The sequence below is a fragment of the Anser anser genome (genome assembly GCF_964211835.1).
Source record: "Anser anser genome assembly, chromosome: 1".
Lineage (NCBI taxonomy): Eukaryota > Metazoa > Chordata > Aves > Anseriformes > Anatidae > Anser > Anser anser.
This window is the reverse complement of record NC_139720.1, coordinates 149,267,828-149,290,897: the sequence shown is the minus strand read 5'-3', so window position 1 is coordinate 149,290,897 and position 23,070 is coordinate 149,267,828. Positions and strand designations below refer to the sequence as shown.

The following is a 23,070-nucleotide window of genomic DNA, read 5'->3' as shown; positions in this document are numbered from 1 at the left end:
GTAGTTGTAAGCGTAGTATTTTCTCTTACTGACAACTTCCTTGAGAACATTGTAATTAACACCCGAAAGAACTGAACTACTCTTAATAGCTTACGTAGTTGGATTTCACCTCTTGAACTAAGAATTAAAAATCTGAGGTTGTCTTTTACTGCCTCTATGAATGCACTTCTTGTCTCTAAAATTGCATTTTACAGGTGACCACACCAAAATGGCTAGGTCTGAACCGAGCAGAGCCATTCATTGAACAAAATGTAAACTGAGTTTATCTAAGATGAAATGAAGCCTTTGATATTTTAAATGATGTTGATTATACGGACGTCAGCTTTTTACAAGCAGACAGAATATTAAAACTTGTAACACGTTTTAGACTTCTATTTTGCTTTATACTCTAAATTATGTTTAGCTATACTGTTCATATAAAGAATGTCATGGTTGCTTTGAGTCATTTAAGATAAATTGTTATAGACAGAGTTGAATGGTGGGTTTGTTCTAAAATGAACCGGTACAGTCATTGCTCAAGGCAGAGGAAATGCTTAGGTTGATGATTGCTTCTGATTACTTGATTTCTTTCAAGATAGCTACAGAGACTAACGTTCACTTGTGAGTAAAATGGATGAAGGAATGTTTGAACAGAGGGAGCATTAGGACATGTTTTATATGGTGGTGTTTGTTTCTTTTTTGTTTTGTTTTTGTAATAAGGGGAGAATAACATGGGTTTCTTTACACTCACTTTACTATTAGTTTTAAATAGCGATAATTATGCCGGGATGCTGAAGTGGTTTAAAAGTTTAAACACAGCAAGCATCCACAGAAAAATTGTGCTGTCCTCGGTGTACGTAATGTAACTTTCCTCCCTATTCAGTGGCAGCATAGATACATTCAGGTATTTTCTGGTTATATCAAATTTTCTCTAAAGCACTGAGAAAGCATCAATAATACGCTTCTTTTTGAAGTACTGAACATGTAAATAAATGGCTGTATCTTTTTTTTTTCCCCTAATTTGTTGAGATGTTGTATGGGCTACAGTGGTTGTCCACTTGTTCTCTTTGTGTCTAGGTGTCAAAGTGTGTGCAATAACAGTATAGCGTGAGCAGCTTATTTGATGAATTGGGGTGTGCAAATCTGTGGGTTTCACAACTCTGTTTTTTTGTTGTTTCTTATAGTGTTTGCTTAGAAGTGAGCTGTGTGCGCATGGAAATCAGTAGCATCCATTCACTTTTAAAAGATGGTGCGTTGACCCCAGAGTTCAGTCGTGTTTTGCTTGTGTGCGCATTGTCTGGTACGCAGTTATTTTTAAAGTTTTTGTGTGTATGTATGTAGGGGGTCAAGAGTGGCAGCCTTGAAAAGCCAAGTTCAGCTGAGTAGTTCCTTGCTGCCAACTGCTGAAAAGACTGGTTTTCCTCCTGGAGCCTGTCCAAAGGGCAACTTTTGTTGTTTTTTTTTTTTGCTTTCGCACTGGTATTTGTCTCTGCTGCCTGACCGTGTGCATCTCCCAGTAGTGCTCTAGGCACTCGCTACAATCAGCAGGAGTAAACAGAGCCACCAAGGCTCCTCCCACCTACTTTAAATTCCTACTAGAAAGCAGCATGAATTTTCCCCTCAGCTTGACTGCATCCCTGTCAGCTCTGGAAGAAACCTGGGTGACTGGTTTAGGCGATACGTGCAGTTTACACGCTCATTTACACAGGATGAGTCCCTTAGTTGCAAGGATGTGTTTGTGTTTGAGGTTTAGGCATTGTTAGCATGACTGAAAACTTAGAAAAAGCAACGTAAGGATTACTCGCACCTTTACGGAGGATAACTTAAAAAATACACTTTGAGTGTAGGGTGCTAACAGATTAACCTGTGAGGCCCACTTGGGGAGAGCAGTGGTGTGCCTTCTCCCCCGTGTTGGACACGAAGCAGTAATGCTCCTGAAGTCATTACCGTGACTGCTCCGGTAAGTGCCTCTGCATGGAGAAGTGCTGCTGCCTGGCCGCTGCGATGGAAAATGGACCACCGGCACCAGTCAGAGCAAAACTAGGAGAATTTAGAATAAATAGCTTGGTCTAATCGTGAGAGTTGGAAAATTATTAATAAAGACCAACGACAATGCTCTAAGTTGTTACCTATCCAGTTTTTCTTATTTTCAAATTTTGCATTTTTTTCAAAACAAATTCTTTTTATTTTTTATCAGTGATGGCAGCCCAAAATTGTTTATAGGTGTTATCAAAAATATTAAAAAAAAAAAAAAGGTGTTTTTTGCACACAGTGAAGGGCAATGCAGGATGTAAAGAAGCCCATCAGAAGCTGAAAGCAGAGAAGTAATTTCTGAAATATGTGTCTCTGGTACTAGGGTGGTTTGTTTGCTGTCAAATCCAGATTTGCTTGTCTCAGTTAACGTAAAAAATATTTCAGAGTGCATTATTAGCTTAGTAAGCCAATCGCAAAAATAGTTAACAGGAAATAAAAACAAGCCCCAGACTGAAGCCCCCTGGCTCTGATCGTACCGTCCACGTTGCGGAAGAGCGACGTAATAGCTTGATTCCATAGATTAGGAATGATTCAGTGTTTTGTTTACATTTTGTCAATCTCTTCAGCATCCTAGAGGAGAACACTTCCTTCCTGGCAGATGGCAGCCCCAGGGCCATGCACCTGCCACGACAGGCGCTGCGCTAGTAATCTACCCCGGCATCGCTGCTGACAAAAGGCTAATGATGGGAGGCTGTCTGCCTGACAGCCTCAACAAAACAGGATCGCGTTTGTCCTTCAGCCAGGGTCTGGAAGATCTGAGGAAGGACGGTCAGGACGGTATGCGCGAGAATTACCGTGGAATTTAATTTGGGCTTCTTCGGAAGCGCTTGCGGTGGGTGAGAGGCGCTTCTGAGATAATTACGTTGCAGAAAGTGAAGGGTGCCTCGAAGAAGGGATTTTCCCTTTCCCTGCCGGAGCGACATCCAATTTCCTACCTCATAGCTCTGTGCGGATGGCAGGAGCACGTGCATGATTTCCCTGTCAGCCATCCCCAGGGGAGTCTGAAGTACTGGCGAGGGGCTCAGTCCCACGCTGCCCGGTGGGTCCGAGGCTGCGTTAAAAGGGACATCTCTTTATCTGCACGTGGTTGGAGTGCTTGGTGGTTGCGTAACGCGTTCATTCTCCAGGCGTCTGATTTGTAGTATTCCAGGTTTCTATTACATCACTAGGCCGGCGGGGGGGGGGTCTTACTTTGTCTTTCGTAATTTTTTCTTCTGCGTTCCTGCTCGTCTGCTTCTCTTGTTTGAAATGCGTGTGGGTGACGTTTCTAGCGGATGCTACCCAAGGCGAGGGTGTCTTTGAAGTAGGCCAGGATGTTCTCTGCTAAATTTAAAAACTACCCAAATATTGCCCAGAGTTTGTAGAGTATTAAGCGGGATTACATGACGCACGGATTAGACATTGTTGAGCAGCTTGTTTTTGTTTGAAGGGGTCAGAAATGGAGGCACTGGGGCTTTAGTGTAATGCCAAACCGGTGAACTTGCTGGTACCAGAAACGGCAGAAGTTTCTCAGAACCAGCAGGACACAGCAGCAACTCTTCGAAGCTTTTCCAAGTGATGCTCTAAAAAAAGCTGCTGTGCTGATGAGTGCAAGGTACGAAACTCACTGTTCAGTTTGGTCTTGATTTCAAAGCTGTTTCTCAGACAACTTGAAGTAGATGAAGAATAATGCTGTGAGACTTGAGGCAGGGGACTTTGCTTCTCTGAAGTCAAAGACAAATCAATACATCTTTGCAGTAGCAGTTGGAAAATCATGTCAATGAAATTAGAGCTAGACAGTTTTAGTTTTGCCTGTTGCCCTGTGTCCTCCCTGTCAGTATATTATTTTAAAAACAAGTGTTTATGATGGTCCTTTATGTCCAGTTTAACCCTTCATTAAATTGGGTAACATTTCCGAATTCTCATTCTGTACATTAGTTTGACAGACTTTTCTTTTGGATCTAGGCTTTTGCTCACAGCAAAGATGATTGAACAAGATGTTCCTATGAACATTTTTTGAGGGGAGAGGTAGGCTTAGCTCTTCCATGGGATGCAGGCTGCAGAAGGCGACTTGAAGAGTAGCTCAAGGACAAGAAAACAGTAATAAAGGTGGCTTTGTCTGCCTTCAGGGATGGAAGTAACTGGCACTATGGGAAGTTTTTCTCAGTGACTGATAGTGCTATGTTTTAGCATTATTGTAAAGAAGAAGAGGTTGACATGGGGATGCAAATCTATTTTCTGTTTAGTTAGTACCAAACTCCTTTACATCACCAAGCTGACTGCTTCAACTACTGTGCTCTCTCCAGTGCTTGAATTACTGAGAGGTTGCAATGAGATTTTCTTCGGTTTTCTTTTTACCAGTTTCTCTGATACTGACTTTCTTTCCAAAACTCCTGTGATTGTTTTTGGTTTACTTTAAAAGGCAGACCAAATCTCAGATGAAGCGTCTAACCAAAATTTTCCCTGATATCAGAAAAATACTTCTTTGCAAGGGGGTTATGAGATTTGGATCTGGAAGGTAGAGGTAAAATTCAACTGTAAAGTAGTTGTGCTCAATTGTGTTGTAGTATCATTGGCTTTTACAACACAAACATTTGGAAATATTTGTAGGAGGCTGGACTTGCATCTTTCGCAACAGGTTTCAGTCCTGAGCAATTATTTCTGCCAAAATTAATGGAGTATTAACTATTATAGTATAATAATGTTGTCTGTTTAACATAAGAAGAAAAGTTATGCTCCTATTGTAGCAATCTTGTACAAAAAGTATTGATAAAATTTGATAAATACTTAAGTTTGTGAATTTTGAGGAGTCACTTTATAATATTATTTACAGCTAATGAGTCTTTACTATGAAACTGTAAACATATTTAGACTTAGAATCAAACATGTTAAACAACACAAGGGAACGTAGTTCATTCAATGCTGGTCACAGAATTAGCGCTCATGAGTTTAACAATAGTTACAGAGAAGTGGGTATGCAGAGAGGGGTATTAGGAATAAACATACATGATCCTGAGGCACATAATAATTCAGGGAGTTGGCTATAAACTTAAAATGGGAGTACTTATCACTTTATAATCCCCATAGTGCAGCAGTTCCTCTCAAACAGGTATCAGACAGATTCTTGTGTGTACAAAGGTGCTGCTGCTTTCTTTTGGAGATCTACAAAAATATATCATTGCACTGCTCTGTTTAAATCTTTAAATGTTAAATGAAAGTCCTACCAAGGTAAACTTTTAACACTAGCTGGTGTATTCTAAATAAATAGTAGATTGCGTGGGTTCTAAATAAATAAATTGGTAGTAATCAATTGTTAAATGTTAGCCAAAAGGATTATTTCCAAATATAAATGCACCTATGTATGTCAGTACTGTAAGTGATTTTTAGACCAGGTCCTTTTTAATTTTTTTCACATTAGTACAAACGTTTTAAGTGACAGTAAACTAAAAGCTGTGTGAGAACTGATAACATTAGAAAACAAACTTTTTGTTGTTGTTTTTTAAACAAATAAATGGCAGAACGTGGTGGTAGTGAAATAGCTGTGTGTTTTGTTTTTGTTCCTGATCTTTAGTAGAACTAGAATTTGGCCCTGAAGAAATAAATTGATGGACTGTTATTTTTAATAGCTGTATACTCGCCTATGCTAGGGAGCGTAAACAACAGCCTTAGATCTTGCAGCTTGAATGAGCCTGGTTAAACTGGTGTGCTTTAATGCAGAAGGAGCTGCCCCGTGCTGTGAATGAGCTGTGTAAGTTGTTTAGGTAGAATGCTGCTGTTTGATGCAGTGGTTTCAGAAAGTCACTTAGAGAGTGGTCTGCAAGTGAAATTATTCCCCAAGTCTGCTGCATCTGTCAAGAACATGGTGAGTTTTGACTTGCCTTACTGGCCACGTGGATGCTCCCTATATTAAAAGAAAATACTGTAACATCATACTCTGCGCACTCCTGGGTAAATGTCTTTCTTTTTTGTTGTACTCATAAATAGGCTTGTGTAGGTTTACAAGGTGATAACACTTCAACCATAATACTTTAAAAACACTTCCAGAGTTATTTACATGACACTTTTTGTCTTTAGACTCAGCCTTGTATTCTGCTTATTTTTACTTTGCCAATGGATATACTTACACTGTTTTTTTACTAATAATTTCCTTACAATTATAGTGTAGCTTGCTCTGTTTCCTTAAATTAAGCATAGGTGGGACTTTAAGAGCTGTATGTAGGACTCGGGCTCCCAGCAGATGGGAGGCATGGGACTGAGCATGAGTAGATGGAGAAAGGCTGGTCCTTCAACTGTTCTCTACTTGCTGAGTTTAGAAAGGAAAATAGTAAGCTCTTTTGAGGATTGGTGTGTAGGAGACAGGTTTAGACTCTCCATCCCAAGTGGAACGAAGTATATACGTATTGTCGTGAGGTATCTTAACTCAAGATGCGAGCATTAAGAAACGTTTCCTTGTTCAGGATTTCATGCTAGTCTATTTTGTATCCCATCCCCTTTATCAAGCACTGATTTTTGGCTTGTTTTTCTGAGGTGTTTTTCCCAAGCACTTTGTAGAGGGCTACCTGAGCAGACAACTTCTTCTTTCCACTTCGTAGGCAAACTCCTAGGGAGCTCTGCTGAGGGTGGTAGAGCAGTAGGCAAATAAATCCTTTATGAAAACTGTTAAATTCTTCTTTGCAATCCTTTATTTTTTTAACCACGTGAAACCATAGCTTCACTGAATGTTCAAGTGGTTTTATGATGAAGTGGCTTTATCTTACTCAAATTAGTGTAGCTGTGGGTGTGTGTACTTGAGCAAGGTCTTCATTTTGCTTCTGTAGTCTAAGAAACAGCTCACATTTTGGTATGTGTCAAAAAGATATTTACTCGTTATTTGCATCATATACAAGCAAAGCTAATTCTTACCAGGAAGCAGGAAATACAGTATATTTGATACATGGAAAACTGTTGTCTCATAGGTTTCTCACAAAGAAACAGCACAGTGCTAAAAAGAACTACATTCGGTAATTGTCAGTTAATCCAGGAGCAGGAAACACATGTCCAAATCCTGTGATTTAGTTGAGGAAAAGCACTGGAAATACACAGTACCCAGAACAGTACAGGATATAGCACTGTGGGTTATGACTGTAACTCAGAATGAACGGCATTGCCATGTGTCTTCTAAGTCTGAATCCCTGTTTCTTCATTCGATCAGATGTTATTGGAGTTTTTCTTGTGTATTTGGAGCATGTGTATTGGTCCTGAAGTATACGGTGGCACCTATTTTTAACCATATCCTCTGCTTCTATAATGTGGTAACTTTTGATCTTATTTTGACATAGGTTTCCAAGATCATCTGTAGCAGCTATCAGATATTAATGGAAAAGCTTGCAACCATCTCTCTTCTTTCTCCTGAATTGTCTTAGATCCCTTTTTATCCCATTTGTAGCCACGTAATATCTTTCTGGAATCACAATAATTAACTACATCAGTTAAATCTTTTCAATGTACTTTAATTCAAAATAGCTGCTGGAAATAAGGACCTTCAATACAGTATAAGCTACCAGCTCTGAAGTAGTCCATGGACTGCAATTTCTAAAGCTCCGGTGTCGAGGAACCCCTCATTTACAGGCTGTTCATGTTGGGTTTGTTTTATATGTGTTTTACGGAGATGTTTTTCTCACCTAAGTGTTTTTGTCCAAGTCTTGTATCTGCTGTTTGGGAAAGTGTGTTCCTGTGGTCTCCCATCTCAAGTATCAATTGAATGTGGCTTTTTTACTTAGAGACATTTTGATGACTGTTGGGAAGGCTGAGGCACCGAACTGGAAAACACTGGCAGAGTTGTGCCTTTTATTAGTGCCTCACTTTGGTTGGTTTGTTTTTCCTGCTTGTGAACAGACATCTTGTGACTGCTGTGGACGAGTTTGATTGATTGTTTAGCATTGGCTGGGTAAGATATTTGCAGGGCGAGGGAGCATATTCCAGAGGAGGCAATTAAGCCATGTTTTCCTAACAAGTTTTGTGGGATTTAGCTGTGCTGGGCTCTTGTTTTGGTCAGATGGACAAAAGAGTGTAATTAATAGGCAGAAATATCTTTTTCTGAGGCCACAGGATGACCATAGGACTTCATATCCTTCACAACGGTGGTAGGAACTGGAGGCGTTGGCACAGGTTTCCCAGAGAAGCTGTGGCTGCCCCATCCCTGGAGGTGTTCAAGGCCAGGCTGGATGGGGCTTTGGGCAGCCTGGTCTGGTGGGAGGTGTCCCTGCCCATGGCGGGGGGGTTGGAATTAGATGGTCTTTAAGGTGCCTTCTGACCCAAACCATTCTGTGATTGAAATCATTCTTTGACTCTAATTCTGTGGTAAAATCTTAGGGGACCTTAGTACAGGTGTTCTGAATGAAGCTGCTCAGTTCCACCAGTGTTGTAAGTTTAGTGTGAGTGTCTTCAGTAGGTCCTATGTGTCAGTATTCCTCTTGTAGGTTTCTCTATATATGGTGCTTTCTTTCATCTAGCCAGTGTTTTTTCTCTGTATGTAGATCTAAGAGGTTTTGGCCCAATCTGTAGACACCTTGTTTGCACCTTAACAGGATCCTAATGAAACAGTCCTCTAAATATGAGGATCTAACTTGCATAGGTAGTCACTGGAAAGATATAGGTGCCTGCAGAGTATTGAAGAGGCAGGTCAAAGCCAGTCTTCATGGCTGATACAAGCCTTTTGTTTTCCCTAACTATAGAGGGAGCCTACACACTTAGCATAGAGATGGGACATCTATTAGAAAGCTGCGGTTTGGTGAGGTCAAATGTGCTGTGTTAAAGGCTATTTTAAACAGAATGACTAGAAAACAAGACTGGTATTCATATATGTATCAGCTGGTATAGTGAAGCATTCCTGCCTGGCCTGGCCTGTTCTCTCCGTGATAGTTTATGGTGTATTGTGCATGGTCAGTAAATGTGAAATTGAAAGGCATCTGCATATTCTCTAACTGTGCAGCTGCTGCAATGTTCACTGAACACTTTTCAGTGTATTTCCTGATCTCAGTTACAATACATGAAATATGCAATGATATCACCTCCTTAAAACTTGGAAGCAAACTTGTTCTTTAAAGCTACAGACGTGCCAGGGAAAATACTTGCATTTTGCAAAGTATTTCTTCTGCAATTCCTTTTCTGTTTTTCATAGAGTATTTCTACAGCATCTTAGTTTTTATGAGGTCTCATCTACTGCACAGCATCCTAGCTGTAGTTCCTGAATGTGACATCCTGAAGTGTTCACAACACCTGCCTGAGATGTCCTAAACAGCTTCAGAAAGTTGGGATGGTGGCAGTAAATACCTGCAGCTCTTTCTGTACTGGAAATTCCCACTGAAGTCTAGGGGAATTCTCTGCTAGACACTGGTGGGACTAGAGCCAAACTCTCAGGTGTCGCGTCTGAAGTGAGAAAGATTTTTTTTTTTTTTAATCTGATTGCTTTATTGAAAGAGTCCTAGCAATTTCAAAAAGATTCCAGTCTCGGTTATATCAGATATATTGTTCTAAGTAGAATGTATTTTTTAAAATGCTATCTGAGGTACTGTTGAACATTTTTAAGGAAATTAAGCATCAACGGTTGCTTATAAACATATTTACACAGCAACAAATCAGGTGAGCCATTAAACAAAAGAAGGCAAAGATGCGTGTGTGAGAGCACCTGTGAGATGAGGAAAAAAACAGAACTCTTGAAACAGTCAAGTACAGCTTTGTTTGTACAAATGTGTACTGAGAGCTTTTGTAATCACAAGAGAGTGCATCGTGCTCTGGAGTTAGCAATATTGGACATGATTTATACCAATTTTTTGTCTTCATTTTAAGTCTGAAGTTTGGAGAAGAGTGCTCTGAAAGCACACTGTGCTTTGAGGGCATAGTATTTCTTGTGTTTAAACAAATGTTCTTTTCTTGAGGGAAGTAACGTTTTGTACTGCAGGTCTCACTGCAGAAAAACAGCCAAATACATGCTGTTTTCTAAGCTGAGATTCATCACCTGTCTCATTCCTACTTGTTCCTTAGGGCAGATGAAACTTGGCATTTTGCATTCACCTTCTTTAGCTACCCTTCTCCAAAGTGAAGCTTCTGCATCTGTTTGGTCTTGCTGAGCTAATGAATGTGCACTTGCTTCACTTTATATCTGCAGGAAACTCCTAGGAAAGATTCAAGGCGCATGCAGTAGAGCTGGGAACAATCTCATTTATTCAGTATAATCTGTGTTTTGGGGGTGAGAACGTAAAATATGAGTAAGAGGAGGATATTATTCTATATACTTGCTGCTATCGTGAGTTATTTTATGACTAACTTCCAGTTTTTAAACTGGTGTTCTCGGAAGATAAATTTTAAACAAGAATCGCTTCTCTAAACAGTTTGCTGAGCTCTTTGCCTCTGCTTTTGAACAGAGTAGCAGTTAGCCTCCAGGTGCGATATGTGGATGGTATTTATGAGGCTCATGTGACAAACATACATCCTCTCCCTTCACCTTGTAACGTAATACTCACTTCCGTATGCAATACGATCCATATCAGCCTCAGAAATAAATGCTAATTCATCTAGAGATTAACTTCAGAACAACGCATTGTAAAGGAAGTTACAGGTTCCCCTGTTTGTTTTAAATGTTTGTTTTATAAGTGAACATGAAAGTGACTTATTTTTTCTAACATTTCTCAGAAATGTGGTTTTCTGAGGGAGAATACAGTCTAGTTTGTAAAGAAATCTAGAGGATGAAGGTATTGAAACCAATGGGGACTGGCAACCCATGAAATCTGTGACTTTAAGATAGTAACCACTCTGCCATGGGTGGGTGTTGGTTGCAAGCCTACAGTCCAAACATGTTAATGAGAGCTCGGCTTGTTGCCATTAACGAAGTAGCTCGGACTACCTACCTTCTATAAACGTTCTCCTGAAATATGATCATAGCCCCTGTGTGTACTTGAGAAAAGGGTGAGATGCTTTGATCATTCTCTGTGGGGGTATTATGAAGTATTTGCTTAAATTGGATTGTTCTAGTTCTGGGCAGGATCTGTCTCCCAAATCCCATGTCCCTTGTCAACAACAACAACAACTACAACCAAAAAAAAATGGTTTGCATCATCTGCCAACCCCCATCCTGCCTCTTGATACCCATCTGGGGGAAAACCCAGCTATGGGGGCAGAGAGGGAGTCCCTGAGCAGTGCAGTGGGTTCCCTGGTTGGTAGTCATCTTTCTCGCAGCTCAGGACTTGAGGGCTGTCAGGGGATCTCCCCTGCCTTGTTTCAGGTGTAGGCACAGACATTTCTGAGTATCTTAAATTGTGGCTGCTTTTTGTCAACGTAAATCTGAGACTGAGTTTATAAATTTTAATTTTGTGTTGTGTAGACTATGCTTAACAGGTGCCGCAGTGGTAAGGAGTGTAGCTGAACACAGTAAGATGCACAGATTATAAAATAGCAACCGTAATATCGTAATGCACAGAAATAGATCTAAAAAAGTTATTGACCAGCAATAAACTAAGCTTGTGCTTCAGACAGCCAGAAATCATTTTCCTGCAGAAATATTTCAGAGGCTTGAAAAATGTAAAGGCTCATTCACAGGAATATGTATTTTCCTCACGTCCGTGTTGTCGTGTCCCTGATAGCATATTGAATCTGGCCATCACTGGTGGCTGGCTGCCACAAGCAAAGTACTGAGATCTGTTGCAAGTGCAGTTTACCTTTTCACTACATTTCGTTTGTGTCTTTTTCTCACAAATTTAGTCGTTAGAATCCTTTTCACAGTACTCCAAGTACTTTTTTTGAGAGTTTTCTTTTCAGTTCCTCTTTTATATGTTGATAGCACAAATATTTCATTACTAACAGGAGCAATACATTCAATAAAAAGCCATAATCACACATCTATTCAGATAATTTCCTGTGATTAGTAGAGAAATATATCGTGCCTTCATGCATATGCAGTGCCTAGCACTATAGGCTCCATTAATAGAGGTTTCTAAGCACAACATAAATACAAACCCCACAAAGTTTGCAGAATAAAAAAAGCCTTTAAAATAAGGAGACTTTGGATAATGGAAATATGTTACTTTTTTTATCTGAACTTTTGTATATAGATGCTTGAATTATTGTTTAGGTAGAACTAATAAAGGAAAAAGGTTAAGTGCTTAACCTGGTTTGTGCTACTGTATTAACAACTCTGGGCTACTAGAGACATATTCTTAAAAGGAGTAATATTATATACATTAATAGCTGAATTGAATTATGTGGCTATTTAATGGTTCTCAGTAATGATATTTCAGAAGATAAGAAACTGAGAAAGCAAACTTCCTACTTTTTTTCAAAGCAGCATTCCGTAAAACAGTGGCTCATTCTTCTTTTAGTGTGAAGGAAGGATTCTACACTGGTTTCATGGGAAAAACAAACAAACTAACTAAAAAACCTCTTTAAACTCATAGACAAAAGAAATTACAAAAAAAAAAAAAGGAAAAAATACCTTTGTGTAAACCTACGAGGAGAAGCATGGTTGAACACACAATAAGTTATAGGAGCTCTCTGTGTATCAAATATTGAGAACCCATTAGGAAATCATGTAAAAAGGGAATACTACTTCTGCTCCACTTTTTTTTTTTTTTTTTTTTGTCCTAAAGAGCAGATAGTAGATGGGCAAAATAAAGTAGTGAGCTCAGCACTGGACATCTGTGGATACTTTTTTCTCTTCTCATAGGGAATCTCCCTTCCCTTCCTCTCCCCCAGTCTGTGTATGCTGTGTAATTTATTTTCAATCAAAGCGTTAGAAACTTTTTCAGGTAACGTGCAGCACAGCTTTTCTTCTCCTAAAAATCCTGAAGAAAGTGTTTGTCAGCCATGTAGAACTTTTCATCCCAGTTTTGCAGGACTGTATAGAAATTCCGGGGCACTGTTTTTGAGCCTCTCCATTGTGCTCTCAGGTTGAGTGCAGGAAACGCCCATATGGGGGAATTGCAGTTCTACCTGTTTCATGTCTCAATATATGAAGTAAAGACACCGTGGGATGGTATATGGGACTCTTGATTGTACATGGGAACTAAAACTCCAGCTTTATTGGAGCCATTAAATTCACATGTGGCAGGTTGTGAACAAACGAAAGGATATCATTCTTCTCACACCCTGTAGTTGACGTGTGAAACTCCAGACTACAGGTACTGAAAGTTTCCATGAAGGGAGGCTAGGCGCAGGAGTTGTGTTGTATTGCTCATTTCAGTTCCTGTTTTTGGGGAGGTTCTGTCTATTTGCAAGGCAGGCAGTTGATTGTGAAAGATGAATAGAGCTTTGTCTTTTAAAACATGGCACTCTCTGGAAGATAAATGTCTTCCTCTAGGGTGGAGGAATGAATGCTCAAGTCTCCATACAGACTTTGTAAATCTGAAATCTCTTCATTCTAGGTGCCTAAGCCCTTTTGTCAATGATGAAGGAAGGGATCAATCTTTCAAAGAGTGCCTGGAAGAGGTATTTCTCTTCCCCTAGCCACAATGCTTAAGTGGCTAGAGCACTCACCCAGTACTGACCTGCATCCAGTACCTTTCTAGCTGAAAAAAAAGTCAATTCTTTTCCCCAGTGCCCTAGTCCCTAGCACATCTTAGCCATATATTCTTTGGTAGAGTGCTCTCATTCTTTCTTACTGAAGCTGTTTTCATGGAATAATTAGATATCTGTTCTAGTGGAAAGAGAGAGTGAACATGACTTCCCACAACTTACATGAGTCCTTATTCCTGTTCCCATGAATATTTAAATATTTAATATGAATAATTCGTCAATTTAATCACTGGAAAAGATTGCTTTTTCTCCCAAGCGAGAGAGAAAAGGCATGCTTTTCAACTCTTTGAGTGCACTCTACTATTGTATTGTTTAGTCACATGTACGGAGGTAACCCAGTGGCTTAGAAGAAGCCATCAGTCTTTGGTATTGGCCATTGGTGTCCAATGGCCAATAGACATTGGTAGACAACTACTAAGTCTACCAATATACTGATGGCATTTCAGTCTTCGTTGTGTGAGAATATCACGCTCTAGTTACAAGAGGTCTTCTTTCTTGTCATTGTTGCCCTTGCTAATGGCTACTGCTAAGGATTAGAGGGGGGACAAATATACCTTCGAATTGCAAGCTGAGCAAACTTTCAGCAGCTGTAAAGGTGTGTAAGATGATTTGGTCTGTGCTCCTGAGAGGAATACGAAGTTGTACACCTCACAGACTTGGAGATTTTTTGTTTCTGTTATTCATCTGAGCCTTGTGTGAAATAGGGCAGATGAGTTGTTGCTTAGAAGTGCCTGTTTCTTCCCCTTGACTATACAGAGTTTAGTCATTCTAGCTCCTCATAAGGTGAGTGGGTCAGAGATGTAGAGGTACACGCAAGGGATACCAGAATTGTGCTGAGATGAATATTACCTAATGTACGCTCTAAGGGGTAGACATGCAAATATACGTGGTTTTGTTGTGTCTCTGAAGATGGGGATGGCAGGTAGTTCGCTGTATTAGTCACCAATCCCTTCCTCCCTCGCCCTTCAACACTTGTAAAGCGAGCGCGTTGTTTTGCAAAGATTGTCTCTAATAAGAAACTTCCTGTCTCGCAATATATGCAAAGAGGTGTCGCTAGAATTTGCTCATTGCCATCAGTCTTTCCCGGGGAAGAGCTGCACTCTCTCATTGACATGACCAAAGGAGCTATAAAAAAAATCAAGCCAACAGGCTAATTGAGGCTACATTTCCAGTGTTCTGGTTTTGCATCCACATTGATAAAGGAATAGTTTGATGGTTTGTAAGGTGGGAGGCAATTACAGTTGCATGGTAATGGGCATCAACCAAGAAGATGAATCCTTTTTCCATGATGGCTAAATCCTATACTTGTGAACTGCAGAGTGGCTCTTTGGCTGCCCGCCACAGACTAATCTTTTCAGTAGTACATTTCCTATATAGCTGCCACATCTGCTTCTTTGTGTGTGTTTTTGTCCCTCTTACAAACTCCCAGTGGAAGGCCAAAAGGACTAGACATCTTTTTTTCTTTTTCGCCTGCTCAGAGAAAGAAGCTTGATTTTTTGCTTAATTTTATTTAACATTTTTAAACAGTTGTATAGCCAACTTGCAAGAGAGAGGATAATTGAACAAAGTTCAGATAGTACTATGTTGAGTTTTTTGTCTAATTTTTTTTACCCCTAATCATGGGATTAAATCACATCTATACAAACTTGTTTAATAGTATACAATGGCTGTAGCTCTGAAATTAAGAGATATGATTGCAAATGTATTAAATTAATCCTGGAAAAATGAGCATGTCTAGTTTCTTAATTTTAAATTTGAAGTGTCTATTTTATTATAATTTATATGGGAAATGTGTTTCTGGACCAGCACTTTAGCTATAAATTCATTATAATGGCATTTGTGAGTTTAATCCTTTATTTTCCACATAATTACATTTTAATGTTTTAGTTATTCATATTACAAAATCTATAAAAACCTTGACAAAATGATATGAAACACAAATTATATCAAATTCTGAAATCAACTAAGCGTAGCCCCCATTGTCATCTGCACTTCAAGTGTAGACTCAGCTGCTAGTGAAAAATTGCAGGTAAAATGTTTGTTATCCATGTAAATAGGTGGTATCAAATACAGATGCCTTTGATTTTATTAGTACCTTTGGATAAAAGTTGACACTCAGAATAAATTGTGGGGATTTGTCCATAGATCAGATGAACACATCAGCCTTCTGTGTGTATGCTAGGGGAAAGAAACAGTACTCACAACTGCTGACATGTAGTATCTTTTTCCAGACAACCTAGCGCTTTGTTTCCTGCTTTAGAAGATAGTATCTTTCTCCATGTTTATCATAATGCAACTCAAAGTGTTACGATTTTTAACTATTTGACTAAAGAGAGAAGAGTACTACAAAGCTCATGTCAATAGAGGTGACTGTGGCCACACCGTCCTTGCTTTACTACCTGAAAGAAATTCAGTAGTTTTCATAATCGGTCATGAATAATCTGTATTGACCCAATGCTCACTTTTCTAAACTCATACAACAAAAATGTATCCAAGTAACATCGTGTACTGTTCCTTAGCGGACTTACGTACCAAAAGGGGGTAGTTACTTGGGGCAGCATGTCTCCAGATGTTATCAACCATGACTTGTTTAAAAAAAAATACTTAAAATGTGGCTTTTTAATTTCATGATTTAACTTGTTTTTCACATCAAATCTGGAGACATTTCACTTTGGATTGCTATTATTCTTGGACTTTGTAAATTGCTAGAGCATACTACTTTATGTTTTCCTGTGAAGTGCTGTTAAGGCAAATGTTTAAGCTCCGATGGAAACGTTTTCTTGTGACAATGGCCAAGCTCTGCTTTATTTGGTAGGAGCATTCTCGCTGAATTCCCTGGAATTACTGGTGGAGACCCACAGCTAAACACAAAAGCTGTTCTGTTATCTTTAGCAGGGTTACCTCTGTGCTTTTTATTAAGTATATTGCTCCTTAAATTGCTTAATGAGAGTCAGAGCTAGGTCAGGATTTGGCTCCTGCCCTGTATTTTGCAGGTGGGATCCAGGTCCTTGGGCCGTGCTGTCTAATGGCTTGGCCTGCAGCCTGCAAACGTCCCCGTTGTTAACCTTGGGATTCGGTCATATCAATAGGATTGCTCTTCCAGGAAAAGTTAGTTAGCGGGATCAGAGCCTTAATTGATTTGGCAGGCAATGTGGGGAGGGGAGACAAAGGGACAAAACCAGGGAGCCATTCGCCTGGAGTCAGGGCACAAGCCCGCAGCAGCGCTGGGGGCTCTCTGACCCGCGCTTTATCCGCTCTGACGGTCGCACTGCCACTTGAACAAATTGACTGGTGATGAATAACCAGCACCGTGTTGTGCCATGAGCCACACGAGTGGCAGTTTCTGTCTTTTGTGCTTGTTAGCAGAAGAGAATTATTTTTAGGGATTATGAAAATTTTTGCTAATTAGTTACTGACTTTGAAAATTAATAAAAAGATGAGATCTTCTTTAATCAATTAACCACTGTATTCTCTTGACAGTATATTTAGAAAATCTTTGAGCATTTGGTCATTTCTGAGCAATTTTTGTGTATTTTATTATCTGATTTATTCCCCAGGAAGCACTGGTGGAATCAGCTGACATGAGGTAGTTGTGGAAACCCAGCAGCTAGCATGGAGGTTTTTTGTAACAAGACTCAAAACCAAGAGGGAACTTAAGCATCGATACAGTGCTGCTCTTTGTATTGTGATTTGTGTGTACCCAGGGGGAATAAGGTTATCAAATAATATATTCATGTCCTTTGGGAATTCTGTTTAGTCCCAGAGTAAAGGTGATGTTCACTGGTTTGACTTGCAGTGATAGATTAATCTAAGAGCAGTGTTGACCTGGGACTTGAAATAAGTATAAGATATTAATGGCTGAAGTAAAACAAATAAATAATAGCAATAATAGTAGTGATATTGATGTAAATATCCGTGTAAAGCTCTGTGAACCAAGTTTGGGAGTGCTCTAACACAGACCACCCCACCTGCTCCAGTTGAATTCTGGCTGGAAAGCACCTGTTGTATTGCAAGAGCAATCGAGAGCAATCGCAGATTTACTCAGTAGCTAACGATCAGTCCTTCCTGGTGGCCACCCTAGGCAGGCATACTTCTCGAAACATTTTTGCCTGTTGTCTTTGCACGTACAAAAGTTTCCTTCTCTGATTTCCCTATCTGAATAAATTATTTTTAAATTTATCTATTAAAAAAAAAATTGGACTTTAGCTATCACTCTGATGCAATGGTAACTTAAACTTAGCTGTTGTGTTAGTTTACATTTGAAGGAAAGCAATTGCACAGAATCAGTGCATATCTTTAAGCACTTACATGTATGCCTACATTTAAAGGTTTGACCAGAAATCTTAGAGGTTTTTTCCAGCCTAAATGATTCTGTGGTGTGCATGCATCCTGCTTCCCCGAATAAAAGTCAGAACAAAGAGGATTGCTAGGCAACTCTTCCTCAAACAAGGGATCTCTGCTCCCTCCTGAGAGCCACCCATACTGCCCTTGTTCTCCTTCATAGCCTTGCTGGAATAGATGATGACTGCCAGGCCAGTTGCTTTCTTTTGGTTCCCAACTCCAGATTCAAAGTTTACAAAACCCTCTAGGGTATGGTTTCATTTTATGGGATCTTCGGTATCCGTAGCAGCTGGATTTACAGCTCACAACCAGCAAAAATGACAAACCTTGCTGTTCTTCCAGGCTTTCCATGTCCTCTTTCCATCTCAGCTTCCCTTCTACTCTCTCAGCTCCTATTTCATCCAATGTATCTGAGTGCTACTTCTAATTCTGTCTTACTGGCAGTTTTGGGGCTTCCTTAATTGTATCGTAAGCCAATTCAGGTTATTAGCTTGGGGATGGGGAAAAAAAAGCTCTTCTTCTGAAGTTTGAATGGCTAGAATTGACTTAGCGTCAGATCAGAAAAGTGGTACCAAATAAATGGCAGTGGTTGCGGGCAATGAGATACTTTCTTTTTGGTCTTGGCAAGCTATTAATTCATCTCAGGCTGTGTCAGTAAACTAAATCCTAAGTAACATCCTAAGTAACTGATCATACAGCTGTTCCAATTGACTTCGACAGTACTTATTCCTTAAGTAAACCTTAGCTCTGAGCGATTCAATAGCAATTTAGTAATTCTCACATATGTGCCAAGATATGTCAACCTGTGTTTTTTGTATAGACTTGAAGAAAAGCCTTTGTATTGGTTTATTAGAAGCTCGTGTGTAGTGAAACTTGCACAGATAAGCACTTTGACATCCAGGGGTCATATATAATTCATAGTGGTCCCAAAGCAAATACTGACTGTATACATACAGTTGAAATTAAAGGGCTGTGGCTTTTCTAGGTAACAGTGTTAGTTCCCAGAGTGAAAATCCTAGAAGCTTCAGCTTCTAAGAAAACTTTTGACATACGTCTTCAAACTAGAGTTTTCTTCTAACTTGTAAACTTGGGTACAGCAACATACAACAACAAAATTGCTTTAAACAACTAGATAAACTAGATAATATTAATAGTACTTAAGAGGAATGTAGTGTTGCAGCCTGGAATTGTATTGGGCTATACCACTTAGCACCTTTCAAAATAAGGTGTCAGTGTTCTTTCATGTAAAATTTACAGTCTTGGTGTTTTGATTACTACTGTTTTTACATTGCTGTTTTATAAAAAATCATAGCAAATTGGAAAACTATCAATAAACAGCAAATTGAGGAAATTTGATTTTTAATGACCATGTTAACAAATGACCTTTAATGTTGTGAGTTAATCAATATATCTATTTATGGCGGTGGCATATCTTCTCCATTCATTCTTTGCAGTAAAAAAAGAGAGGAGTCAGCTGGGTTCTTTAAAATAGGATGGGTCACTTCATAATCAGTTTCTATGTTACTGCGTAATTCACCTTCGATGTTTAAAGCAGTTCTGTAGACAGTAATCTGAAGAGGATTCCATCCATTTGCCAACATAACTCATTGTTTTAATTGTGGAATAATATTAAATCAAATAACTAAATTAGAACAAGGGCCTGTCTTTGCTTACGTTTTTGGAAGTCTCTTTCCCTAGAGTTAAAACAGTCTCAAGAAACTCTTGTTTTTAATGTCTGGAACTGGACAGCTTTTGATAACAGCCAGACAATTAAAACAACACTTGAATTTGTACCTACTTCATGCAATACCTTTTCTTACTATTGATACAAAACAGCGAGGGTCACAAATTGAGCTGGGGGGATTTCGTGACATGTTTTCTAGCTGGTTCTGCCTCCTGTGTTTTGCTGGTTTGAGGAGCTGCAGCAGGGAAGTCCTACACAAGGAACATGGCGTGGGGTTGGAAAGAGCTCCTTTTGTTGCCTCCATAATGCTTTATGACGTATGCAGATAGAATAGCAGTTATTACGTACCTTTTTTTCCATGAAACACTCTTCTGAATAATCTCTATATGGTATTTTTTGTGTTGTATTAATCATCAATATGATTTTTGTTGCAGCTGTTATTGACTCTCTTTGTTTTTCTTTTCAGAGTGAAGGAGTTAGTTTTATCACCATGACCTCAAACAACAGAGTACAACATTCAAAGAAGCTGCTCAGCATACATGGTTTTTTGTTTTGTTTTGTTTTGTTGTTGTTGTTTGTTTTTTAACTGAAGCTGCTTAAGGTTTACTTTTTGTTGTTGTCATTGTTGGTCCGGACGGTTACTTAACTTTCAAACTGTTGTGGACTAAACCGTACAGCGAATCAGCGAGGAAGGGAAAGCAACCCGCCCAACTCACGTCCTGTCAATGGCATCTACACTATCATTTTGCTGCTGTTTTGGCAGGAGTTGGAGATGTTCTTTAGACAGTAGGAACTTTTCTGCCGGCCTCTTTAACTAACGGCCAATGCCTTCATTTCCTTTTTCTGCAAAGACAAACTGTGTTTATCCTTTGGCATATTAGGGGATTCTGTGGCACCTGCTGAAGCAGTCAGATCTGGTATTTACTGGCATAATTTCAAGCCTATCACAGTACTACCTACCTCAGTTCAAAGTAAAGCCGGATTTGCGGTGTTTGGTGTACGACAGGACCTCCTTTATCTCTATGCTGAGTCTCTCTCAAGAGCGGTCGCCAGCCTTACTGAACTTGTAACGCATACAGCTGCTGCCTGCTTCTCCATCGCCAGCTGCAGAGCTTGCTTCTCAGACGGAGCCTGGTGAGGGCACTGGAAAGTCTAAGACGGGATGAAACTCTGTGCATCGGACTTGGACGGAGGATTTAGAGTAGTTGAAAAATAAAAATGTGTAACTGAAGTGACATAAGTTAAAAACATCAAACTGTTGGGGGTATCTCTCTTTACCTTCGACACACTTGTTTAATCCTCTCTATGTAGGTGTTGATGTAGGTACTTCAGATTGCAAAAGCCTTTTCTCCTATCTACAAGCTCACTTTTGTCAGTTTAACCCTGTTCTTAGCTGCGTTTCTTGTAACCAAAAATCTACGTAGGCATGCTAGGAATGCAGGGATGATAGTGGGTATCGGACAGGTTCAAGCGCTAATATTAACACAGTATTATTTTGCCATCTAGGAAGTCCTAATATTTGCCTTCTACCAGAAAAGCATCATTGCAGCTACAGGCATTATTACAGGGAAAGAAGAAACATTGCAGTCGCTTATCCAGAGTTATTTTCAAGACTACTTGTGCATCACGTTTCAAGTAGTCTGAAAATACAAGTGATGTGGCGGCTATGGTCACACGTCATATACAGCTGATGCTCCAGACTAGCAGAATGTCATGCCACCTTGTTTCTCCTTTGATAAACTTGTTGAAGAGTTCATATACGTTTTAATGGTACCTCCCCAGTGCCTGCTCTGATAGACATGTAAGTATTACTAAGTTATTTGAGTTATGTGAGACTTATTTTTTTGAAAATCATTGTGCTAGGTGGGACCTGTACATCACTATTAACAACGCATTATCATTTTGGATTTTTTTTCTGAGGAAGACGAGAGTCAATGTCTTACAAATGAATGACAATGTGGTCTTCCTGCTTACATGCTGAATTTTTAGAACTGAGGATTGTATTACAAGACAAAGATGAATGTAAACTAATTCCTTCCCTACCCCTTGAAACACTTTATTTTTCAGTGTAATTTTGGGGGTCTTAAATCACAGCAATGCATAGGTTAATACAATATTAGATCTAAAATCAATTTAAATATCTAATCTATCTGAGGTTTTTTTTCAATAATAATAATACTATAAATGGTTCGAAAACATTCTAAAATGCTGCTTGTTCAATTCTGGAACCGAAAAAGCAAATACCGTTGTTGACATTTTCTGTCTGAACCTCCCCATAGCACTGAGCGTGGTACCTGCTGAATACAATATTTTGAACTTCTATTTTGAAGGAGCCCTCTGTACTGATTAGGAAATCATGCCACTAAAATAAATGGCTAAAATGCATACAGCAACTTCAAAACAAAAACTTGACAATATAGTCAATTCTTCTCTATCCTGTATATTTCGCAAAGGCATATGCAATACTTACATTCTTAATTTAGTTTACAGAATGGAACCAAAATGTATAAATGTTATGTTTGCTAAAAATTCACAATGTATATTGGGTCTTTGTACATTTTGCCTGACTTACCTTAAATTTAAAATATTTTTTGCTATATAACCTTAACAGTTATTAAGCAGTGTTTTCTTTTTGGGTACGTATTGTTTCTGGATATCAAGATGTTAAATATATTTCTTGCTATTGTGATATGACAAGAGACTTAACTTATCTTGCTGTGTCTTCCAATGTACACGCTGTATATAAGGATAAATGTGATGCTGCTGGAGACCAGAATAAATGGAACTAGAGTAGTGTATTGTATTTAGTCTGTATTGATCATGGATGCTCTCCTTAATAGCCATATGCAATAAAATACATTATTTATGAAAGGAGTAAAGTATTTGTGTGCCTTTTTTCTCTAGGAGTGGTGTGTTGTGTTTTTTTTTTGGGGGGGGGGGAGGTTGTTTATAGAATAACCATTTCTTCTCTTTTAAAGTGAAAAACATTCTCTGAATAATTCTTACTGCTCTGTGCATACTTACTTTCTTTTAACACATACAACATGCAAAAAATCATGAAATCATTTTAAATCTTTTTTTTCTTAGTAATAAATCTGTGTTACAAAGGCAAAGTTTATATTTTTTTAATGGCAGTTTAGAAAGCTCTCATCCCAACAGATGACTAAGCAAGTCTCTCTGGCAGTTTATTTAGAGGGAACACGCTTGCCCTATACATACGATATAGTCACTTACACCGGTACAAGGTGAATAGGAGGAGCCTAATGCGCTGTGCAGGTTTCTTCATCTTCTGGCTTCTGTGCAGGGGCTTTGGGGCACAGTCAGGGATGCCATGGGGTCACTGTAGCCAAATTTGCTCTGTAGTATTTGTCAGTAGTAGGGTTCATTAACCTATGATTCTTTTTCAGCGTTCCTTGCATTCACGTAAATGCCCGGTGGTGTGATGCTCACTGACTGACGACAAGGATTGTGGTGACAAGGGGACGACAGTACACTGATAAAAAGCCTGA

General features: G+C 39.2%; 1 protein-coding gene across 1 annotated transcript in view; it reads left to right on the top strand.

Annotated features, from left to right (window-relative positions):
* Nucleotides 1-22,435, top strand: part of IRS2 (insulin receptor substrate 2) — a 30,512-nt gene extending 8,077 nt beyond the window's left edge. The window contains exon 2 of the mRNA XM_083847792.1: nt 20,028-22,435. Within this exon, the coding sequence (XP_083703918.1) occupies nt 20,028-20,032 (5 nt within the window). The 3' untranslated portion in view covers nt 20,033-22,435. The remainder of the gene's footprint in view (nt 1-20,027) is intronic.
* The last annotated feature ends 635 nt before the right edge of the window (nt 22,436-23,070 follow it).